The sequence below is a fragment of the Erpetoichthys calabaricus genome, chromosome 4 (genome assembly GCF_900747795.2).
Source record: "Erpetoichthys calabaricus chromosome 4, fErpCal1.3, whole genome shotgun sequence".
Lineage (NCBI taxonomy): Eukaryota > Metazoa > Chordata > Cladistia > Polypteriformes > Polypteridae > Erpetoichthys > Erpetoichthys calabaricus.
Window position 1 is genome coordinate 169,949,600 of NC_041397.2, and position 10,752 is coordinate 169,960,351.

A 10,752-nucleotide genomic window follows, 5' to 3' on the forward strand; every position below is an offset into this window, starting at 1 on the left:
TTTCTACTGCACATTGCTGTGAAGCCCACAAATGTGTGTGGTTGCCAACCTGAAAGTAAAATTGAGATTACTAATAAATTTGCGCAAATGCTTAAAGTTGCGAATGTTAAACCTATGAATGTTGAAGATTATCTTTACTTGGCATTTAGGCATCTATTTTTTTAATCATAATTCTTATATTCCTTTTCAGACTTTTAAAAACAATTATAAGTACTCAAAGCCACTAGAAGTGATCTCCATTGTGGGTTGCAGTTTTTCTATGGCTGGGCTTTTAATTACAGTTCTCTTTTACATTATCACCAGGTGAGGTTTCATATTTTCTATTCAAGCAGCTTTATTTTTGTTGAAAATATACATTCTTGAAAAAATGCTTTGGAAAACATTAAAATATTGTACTTTATGCAATCTGAGGAACAAAACCTTAGCTGGGACATAAACCCATGGCAGAATACATTCCAATGGTTAAAATGTATTGGGCCCCCTAGACTATCTCAATCCAATCTGTAGCAGGCATGTGAAGCTGTACTGTACATATGCAGATTAGGAAAATGTAGTTTTTTTTCTCCTGCAGGAAATCTCGTAAGCAAATTCTGACCATCATGCTGGTGAGCATCTGTATATCCTTGTTGATCTTTAATATAATCTTTGTAATTGGCATTAACAATCCTAACCCAAGCAATATGACCAAGAGTTCCATGAGCAGGGACAACAACCAGCTATCCACAGACCTGTACATCAAGCCTGATAAGGGTTACTGTACGTTTTTTACTGCACTTCTGCACTACTTTCTTCTGGCAACCTTTGTCTGGACACTACTGTATGCAGTCCAAATGTTCCTTCTTCTTGTGTTAGTGTTCAGTTACCTGCCATCATACTTCACATGGACAGTGATTGGGTTTGGCTGGGGTGAGTGAAAAATTACTTCAGATATTTTATTATATTTTTTTATACTTACTTAAGATTAGTTCTTGTGCACAGGGTGTGACCAAAAAGATAAGTATAATTCTTCCCTAAATTACTGTTTTCTCTGTTGGTAATTTTGCATAGACCAGTGTAGGCTAATTAATTCTAAAATAAATGGACAAAAATGCACCAAATTATCCATGTTCATTATTTAACATAGTCTTATAAGTAAGCATAATGGAAAATGACAATTAACTTTTCAAACAAAAACACAACTCAGTTTGATCAGTTGTCCAGTTTAATGGTATGTCCAGGTATGTGTAATTAAGATGGATGGATTGAAAAAAAGAAACCATTGCAAACTGAATACTTAGCAAATAGCCAAAAAAAAGTATTTTAATTAAAAAAGAATTGAGCTCCTGCCTCATTGTACCTTCACCCAAATCTTTCTCTGGGCTGGAAGGATTTTCATGTGCAGTATGCATCTTTCTCCTGTGGTTGTGTGGGTATTTTATGCTGTTTGTTATCTAGTAAAACTCTTTGTAGAGCATTGACATTTGACTGAACAAGTTCATGGCATCAAATAACTGTTTGGCCATTTATTTCAGATGTTGCTAATATTTCTGCTTGAAGCCACACTTATAGGGTAAACTAAAGACTTATTAATGTGTTAGAAGCACAGAATGAATCTAGGCTTGTCTGTAATGATGTATAAGATAAACCTGTTGTGTAAGAACTTTTTTTTACCTAACAACAGCCAAGCTGACTGATCTAGTCACTTAAATATATTCAAGCTTATTTCAATATACTGTGATATTCATTTACAGTCATAATTAACTTACTGCTTCAACCATGTTTAATTCCTAGCCCATTCACAGTTTTTGCAAGCTTGTATATTTTCTTCTGCCACATTCTACAGATATAAATGTTAGGTCAAGTGGTGTCTGTAAGCTAAGCAATGTATACTATATTGAACTGGCATCCCCTTCTGTGCCCCTTCAGTGCTTGTGCTTATATTGTATCCAGCTATACTATGACGCCCTATATAATGGTGCTATGGAATAAGCTGGTTTGAACTTTAGATGGAATACTTACTTTGGGTACTTTCTTTATTAGGTGTCCCTGCTGTAATTGTTGCTGTAACATTAGGAGCCTCATACAGAATTAACAACCCACTAAACTATAGGCAAGAAGAGTTGTAAGTAAATTACTCTAAATCAAATATGTAATAAACACAACATTAATTTAAACATACAATGTGTGCCTCCCCTAACAGACTGATAAAATAAACTGCCCCTCTAAAACAGAAAGGCCTTTAAGGAACTGAACAATTGAATATATTTCAAAACATATATTAAAAATATTGTGTGAGTTGCAATCATGACAATATGCTTGCATCAGCAAGAATAATGTGGCCAGTATCGAAATGAAGCAAGTTTATCATAGCAATTCAATTAGATATAACAAATTCAATTAGCCATGTCATCAGAATTAAGGTACTACCAGATTAAAGAAAACAAGCCACATGCCTCAATCATAATGGATGAATTTTAAACAATGTTTCAAAAATATTATTTATTGCAAGTCAAAATTAAACATGTCTGTGTGTTTAAAGTTTATTAATGAGAAATAAGGTCTTTCATGATCTGGTATTAATTTAGTTATTAGTAACAAGCAGAGTGTCATGAAAAAAATGGAGGATGTTTTAAAAAAAACGTCCTTATAATTGTTTTGGGTTCTGTTTAGATCATCTTCAGATCTAAACAGAAGCTTATAGCATTATGTGGACATTTTTGTTTTTTCAGTTGTTGGCTGGCTGCCCTTGATATTCAAGGAAAGTTTGATATAAGCAAACCCATGCTGTGGGCATTTCTACTTCCAATGGCTCTCATTCTCCTTTGTAATTTTGCTGTGTTTGTATGTGTTTTGATTCGTGCCATCTTTAAGAAAAATTCAAAACTGACAAGGTAAGATGCAAATAATTTTTTTTCTTCTGCAATCAAATGCCATGAATACATGATACAGGTGTCCCGTGTGTTAGTCATATTGGACGTACAGTATATTATTATAGATGTAGTTACAGTAAGCATACTACAAGTTACTATTCTTTCAGATTAATTATGCTTTATTCAATACTTCATTATCTTTGTATGCAATAAGTGTTACTAAAAATTACTATATTTTGGATTTACAAGGTATATAACACTTACACTGGAAGAAACATCCTTGTTAATCATGGCGTAACGTAGTGAAAATGTAGCATAATATTTGTAAAAAATACCCAAATTAAAATTGACTCTACAAATGTATTTGGAAGGGCACTATATAAAAATTAATTGAACTGCTTGTACAAGTATATGCATGTATGTACAGTACTTGTCTAGCTATGTATGATGGCTGACACATTTTTAAACATAGTACTCACAAATGTTCAAAGTCAAACAAGCACATGTAAAGCTTTTATAGGCTATGACTTTAGATATTCTAGCATTGAGTACATTTTGTACTTGAGTTTCAATGTGTTCTTTTCTTTTCCAGCACAAAACGCAGTTCATACAAGAAGAAACTCCTAGGTTCCTTCTCTATAGCAATTATCCTTGGTATATCTTGGGTGTTGGGGTATTTGATGCTAATCGACCATCGAGAATCTCAGGAGGTGTTCAGCTACCTGTTCTGCATTTTAAATGTTACCCAGGTTTGTAAAACATTCATTATGAAAATCATAGGTTTTTGTAGTGACTTCTAGCTTTGCGTTATTTTTGTCTTCTTATATAAGATTTAGTGTACTGCATGTGTTAAAACTTAACAGTCAGTACAGTTTTAAGAATTATTTTCAAGATTGTTTATCAGAAATGAATTGTTGTGGCTTTCATATAGTATCTTTTACTTCAGACGCAGTTTTCATTCATTCACTCATTCAAAATGTATTATTTTCCTACTACTTGTCAACTGTCCTTTAAAAAATAATTCATAGATGACAAGAAATATCTGAATGCTTTTTTTTAAATGCAGTTATATGGAGTGATGATGTAACAATGATTAAAGTACTACTGTTTTTAATTTCATTTAAAGTGACTGGACAAATGGTTATATTGCATAAGCTAAAGGTAGAAAACAGGGCCTGTTCATAGATGGCAATCTGTACATATGTTAGATTGTGCGTATGAACATACACAGTAAAGCGGCAATATGCGTATTATCTGTGGTTCATTAGATACGATACATGGAATAAACAGCTCACAAAATAAAGAATGGAAAACTTGATTTTTAACCCCCACCCAAGGAGGATCCCTGATAATTAGGCCCTTATAAATACTTATCTGACCTCTAGTCCTCTCAAGCCTATCTGCCCTTTCATTCCCTCAGGTTCTCTAGTGACCCTTTAACTACTATCGGCTACCTTTCCAACCAAGTGGAAACCTCCAAAATGCTACTATCATGTTCAATTGACTGCAATTGACAACTGAATTTTATTTAAGCAGAGGTTCAGATTTTGCTAAGATTGTCAGTTAAATTTTTGACTTGTACTATGTATTCCTCTTCATCTGATATTTTATGTGTACAGTTAACAATTTTTTAAGAACAGCCTATTTTTCTGAGCTAAATTTATTGCTCTGTGTATATGTGGTGTGAAGCCCAGAGCGCGTACAGCCGCTCTAACACTGACACAGATAGGAAGGATACAGCTTTAGCACACAACACACGTTTTTTTTACAGTTTGCCTTCCAAAGCACACAAGGTAAACCACATAGCATAACACAGTCCCACTGCCGCCAGTCTTTCCACTTCCACTCCTCCTCAGGCTTTGTCCTCTTCCTCCTGACTAAGGCTGTTCACTTCTGGTGACCTGACCCTTTTTATAGGGCATCCAGAAGGACTCCAGGTGCCCAACGAGCTTCTTCCGGCTGTACTTTCAGGTGTGGCGGAAGTGTGGCCAAATAGGGGCCTGAAAATGTCCATGATCTCCCTGGCGGTGGCCACAGGCCCCAGGAGGGTTGAGCTCCCATGCTCATGACTCCTGGCCCCGCTGGAAATCAAGGGGGCTGCCCCGTGTTGGTCTGGGAGAGAAACAGTCTTAAAAATACTCTCTCCCCTGGTCCTTCCTGGGTAAGGACTCCGGCTTTTCCCTTATTTTTCTTTGGTTACAGCTCTCCTGTCAACCATTATTTCATTCCCCAAACCAAGTAGCACAATGATAGATGAAGTTTTGACTTTCTTTGCTTACCCTATTTAGGCCACAGTGACAACGATTAGCTGTCACTGTCATTAATTTTCAGCTTCAAATTGACTATGGTGAAAATGTGAAAGGTTTACTAAAGTAGATAGTCTCCTGTGTTGACTGTCTCAAAAAATGACTAGCAGATCCTTAAAGTATCCCACCAGGGTTTTCCATAGCACTCAGTATGGAATAAAAGAGTAGTCTCTCTCCAAATCATACTGCCTTCTTCCAGTACAAGCTAGGTGTTACTGTTATCCTGATAGCAACAGGACCACTCCCCCAGACCCTTCAATAAGCATTGTGATCCAACTTCCATTTCTTTGTGCACCTAAGGAACACTTTTCCAGTGATTTTTTTGTCGTAGATTTCATTTATATAATCTTAGTGAGTCAGGGTCAGTTGTGCAGTATGACATACCCAGTAACTAATTCCAACTAGTCTGCGACTTACTCTGACAAAATCAAATAGATGTGAATTTGTCTTAAGTCATAGGGTGAGCTCTGTGAGCATGAAGGCTATCAATCAATGACCGCTCACCCAAAAGTACAATGCATATAAATGCAGTGACAAGGAATATGGTAAATTTATGTTTTGAATATCACAAAAAAGAGAGGCTCTTATCTGTCTGATGTCTTGTGTTACTACAACACAATGGAAAATAGAAAAAAATGAGCCGAGACTGCAACTGAATTTGATGTACCTGTAAACTCCTTACACAGGAACTGGCTTTGTCAGGAAAAGGGGTGGGCTCAGAATACTTTGGAAAATATGAAAATGTGCTAGAAAATCATCATGCAATCACATAATTTCACATGCACTGTGATTTCTAGTTATGTAAATTGACATGTTCTTATGATAAGATCAGCAATTTCAGTTGTCAAGTTTGACATTCTCAATGATTAAAAGTCATGTAATATGACATAGACTTTAACTACAATGTTCTATCAGGCTTCCATTGAAGAAGACTGCCCTCTCCTGGGATTAGTATGCCATTGCAGGCTACTGGAAGCATTATATTGTAAATCTGGGTGGTTTCTTATCCAATATTGGTCATTATGGAAAGAAATTTTGGAGTCTTAGTTTTACTTTTGTATCATATGTGATACTTACTTCTTTGGTTTCTAATGTACTATAACTGATCACTTACACTATAACAATGCATATAGTTTATAACAAAAATCTAATCAATTTTGTTTTTTACACGAACTACCACAAATATTGTGAAATGTAACTTATCATTTTTTCATTGGTTGTCTCAACAGGGATTTCAGATCTTCATTTTTTTCACAGCAAGGTCCAAAACCTTCAGAAAATCAGTGTCATCAGCTTTTAGTTCTCTCTCTGTTTCTAACATTTTCTGGCATTCAATAAACTTTGACATGAAGCGTTTTAAGACAACATCTTCCAGAGAAACATACAAGCAGTTTGAGCCTAGCACAACTTCAGCATTTACATCAACCTCAACTTAAACTCCATTTCACAGAGGCTGCTGGACACTCAAAAGTGGAGGACTATATTTCCAATGACAAAACAGTCTGTATTTCTGTGTAGCTTTTTGATTATGTTAAACTGTGAACATTTGTAGTGGGTTTTGTTCAGTGTTCAAAATATAAAACATACTATGTTTAAATACAAAATTACTCTTCCTCTTCTGCTTTAATTATATATTTTAGTGCTCTGCTGCCCTGTGATTTTCTGGTTGAGAAATGTACTCAATAAAAACTGCTAGACAACGTCTGAAGCTGCACAGAAAACAATTTAAATCTTAATTAATTTAAAATCATATACAAAAAACTATTAATAAGTGAAATAAGTTGCAAAATGACATAACACATTAAACTATATAGGCAATCTTATACTTTGCTAAAAGAAATACATAATATAATTTATTAATGGTAATAAATTTGGTCAAAATTTCTAATGTCATTTTTCTCATATACTACGGTGGGTTGGCACCCTGCCCGGGATTGGTTCCTGCCTTGTGCCCTGTGTTGGCTGGGATTGGCTCCAGCAGACCCCCGTGACCCTGTGTTCAGATTCAGCGGGTTGGAAAATGGATGGATTTTTCTCATATACTGTGTATATGTATATGTGTGTGTGTGTGTGTGTGTGCGTGTGCGTGTGTGTGACAGTTTTATGCACAGTATATATAGTTTCCTTTCAGGTAGCCCTGAATCTGTTATCCTCAGGACATTGTCCTCTTCGTAACATGAAGATAACCTGAAAGTAAGGAGGTTACGCTGGCCTAAACTTTAAAAGGTAGAATAAAGTGAGGTGGTAATAGGTTGGTAATAGATTGTGAGGTTTGGAACATGAGCAGAGAGAGTTTTATTGTATAGTGTGTAAGTAGACTAGCCATCCCATTTGGTAGTCAGGGCTACTGTTGTTTAGGACAGCCTTTGATGATTTAGGCCTTTGTTGTTTTACCCTTTGTGTGTGGTGTTTTGTTTTCCCCAGCTATAATTATTACTTCCCTTTAAATAAATTCCTGTTTTATTGAACTTTTAGCCTAATGTCTTATTGTTTGGGTCATAACTACTCTCCACAGTCCACAGTATCTTTAAGAGTAAATAGAGAACAGAACTTGAATATGAAACAAATAAATATAAGGTGCAGGAAAATACATGGGAAAGATACTATATAAATGAAATGTGCATTATCATTTTTATTATGCATCCATTCATTATCCAGCCCGCTATATCCTAACTACAGGGTCATGGGGGTCTGTTGCAGCCAATCCCAGCCAACACAGGGTGCAAGGCAGAAAACAAACCCCGGGCAGGGTGCCAGCCCACCACAAGGCACGCACACACTAAGCACGCACTAGGGACAATTTAGAATCGCCAATACACCTAATCTGCATGTCTTTGGACTGTGGGAGGAAACTGGAGTACCCAGAGGAAACCTTTGCAGACACGGGGAGAACATGCAAACTCCATGCAGGGAAGACCCGGAAAGCAAACCCGGGTCTCCTAACTGCGAGGCAGCAGCGCTACCCACTGTGCCACCGTGCCGCCCATTATTATTATTATTATTATTGTTATTATTATTATTATTTTTTTTATTTTTTTATTTTTTTTAAAGGAAGACGTGAGGTAGATGAGTGCAAGCTAGTCTGTAGGCATCTTCAGTTTGTTGATTTCTTGGTATTTTTCATGACCCTTACCAGTTGAAAAAGATAAACCTCTATTTTTGCAGTGAGCAGCTTAAATAAAAGACCCTGAGAAACTTAAAACTGACTTGAAAATCACCTGTTATGTGTTTTTACCGTGGTCAGATTTAAAAACATTTTTTAAATTCATTTGTGCACTTGGAGACATTCTCTTGAGTAAATGTAAACAAGCATTAAAAGGAAATGTTTTTCACCCAAACACTACTTTTAGGCTCAAAATTCACACTCTTTTTTAGTCTACAGCTTTTGTTGTGTAAAGGCTAAAGTCAAAATGAATCATGTAATTTCTACAGGCCATTCATCCACCCACCTTCAAGCTTAAAAATCCATTATCTGTACCTGTTTTGTCCAATTCAGGGTTGCAAGGAGCCATAGCCCATTCTACAACATCAGCGGCATTGCAGTAACTTATCCTGGCCGAGGTACTAGTCCATAACAGTATCACAATAGCTGTTTCCAAGACAAGTTTAAATTTGCTAATCAGCCTTGCATATTCTTCTTTTGGAAAACCAACACAGAAGTGGCAAAGATGTGCAAGTTCCACACTGGCAACAACTAAGCCAGGATTCAAACCAGCCTCCTTGAGGTGTGAGGCAAAGGATTTGTGACTAACAAACGATTGCAATCACATCTTGAAAGTTTTGTTTCTAAGGTTGAAGGTCAGATGAACACATCACTAATGTGCCCTGTCTAAATTCCAGGACAACTACATTAAGCAACATCAAACCAGGGCAAAGAAATTATCACTGATACACCAACCATCCCAACAACAGCCACTTCTCTGTGCTACAGTCAGGAAAACAATACTGCTGACTGAAGACCAGTTTAGACACATTTATGAGAACTTTTTTTCACACCCCATTTACGTTTTGAATGAGGACAATGTCTAGTATTACATGATTCCCTATTGCTAACTCTCTTACATTAAGTTATTAAATTATTTATTCAGTTATTATTTATTATTTATCGCATATTTTATAATTCTATTTTAATGCATACTATTGCACTCATTCAACATAATGATTTTTATTGATATTTATAAAGTCATTTATTATTGTTATTGTCCTTTTATAATTTTCTTAAATGCATTTTTACCACTAAGCATTTCACTACATACTGTACTACTGTATCTAGAATTTAAATGTGAAAAATAAAATCTGAATTTGACTTTTAAAAGGACCAAATACCTGGATGTGATGTTTATAGTATTGATATCATCAATAAGACTTAGATATTTTTCAACACAAAGTTGTTTTGGATTTTGTCATATTCTCTTTAACCTATTTCTTCCACTTTTTGACATAGGAGTGAACCTCATACTGTTGAAAAAGTATTCCAAAACTATGAATAAGGCTGAAATCTTGTCAGATAGCCAAATGATGCAAATAAAATTGGGGAATTGTTAAGGTTTTCTCATCTACTCTTTGAAACAGACGACTCCAGCCATGTTCAGTGAGTGGAAACAATAAAAGAGTGACCATCAGATGAACATGAGGACTTGAAATTGACAGGCCTTTGGGTTTCTGTTGTTTTAAGTAAATGACTAGATCTCTTTGTGCTGTGGGTTGACTATTGTTTGCAGTGAAGACAACAGTAACATCATTCGGTGTTGCAACATTATAACATCGCTGGTCTTGTGTGAAATAAGTTATGAAGTACATTATACTTTTTGAATGTGTCTGCCTGTTGTTTGTGCTCTTTGTGTCCTGTTCTGGCAGGAATCAGATGAACTAATTTTTGAGACATACTGTGAGATGTGTGAAAAAGGCAAAACAAAACAAATACATAAACAAAGTTACCATAACTCAGACAAGAGGCAAGAATCAAAGTGAAAAATTAGGCAAAAAGTACAAACCAGGTAAGACACGAAGATTGATTAGCAAAGAGAGATTTTTTTTTTGTTTGTATTACTTTGCATTTTAATCCAGTCGTGGCAATGAACTCAAGGTCGCATCCTCAGAGACCATGCTGATAGAAATGCGAGACACAATCCTAACAATGGTTACGCAAAATGGCATCTAATACAGAAAATATCAAAATAACCCTAAAACAGCCCTGATCATGGAACTTTGCTTTGCTTCTTCAAGTTTTCTCATATGTTTAAATGCTTCAGCATAAGCATTGTTATTGTCAATGAAATCTTGAAGTGTTTGAAGTAAATGAGTAGCGATATCTGTATTTGCTGGTCTGGAAAGTCTTTCTTTAAGTGCCTCATTAGTGTATTTGATGTACAGATTGGTGAGTGGTGGAAAATCTGTTTTTATTCTGGGAGACATGTGAACTTGTTTGGCAGAGTCTTAGTCTTAGTGGTTGAGCCTGGCATGTCGACAGGCCATAGTGTCAACATGTTGCTCAATGGTTCTATATTCAGGCTTACATCTTTCTTTAGCATATGTGGCAGTGTCTTTTTGTCTTATAGTCTGTTGTTGGTCGGCAGTGAACTGTTCCTGTATTTGAC

General features: G+C 35.8%; 1 protein-coding gene across 1 annotated transcript in view; it reads left to right on the forward strand.

The window, feature by feature from the left end:
* adgrg7.1 (adhesion G protein-coupled receptor G7, tandem duplicate 1) overlaps positions 1-7,009 on the forward strand; it is a 131,295-nt gene extending 124,286 nt beyond the window's left edge. The window contains exons 11-16 of the mRNA XM_028799935.2: positions 191-303; positions 572-906; positions 2,020-2,101; positions 2,709-2,870; positions 3,442-3,598; positions 6,385-7,009. Coding sequence (XP_028655768.1) covers positions 191-303; positions 572-906; positions 2,020-2,101; positions 2,709-2,870; positions 3,442-3,598; positions 6,385-6,591 — 1,056 coding nt within the window. The 3' untranslated portion in view covers positions 6,592-7,009. The remainder of the gene's footprint in view (positions 1-190; positions 304-571; positions 907-2,019; positions 2,102-2,708; positions 2,871-3,441; positions 3,599-6,384) is intronic.
* Positions 7,010-10,752: the final 3,743 nt, after the last annotated feature.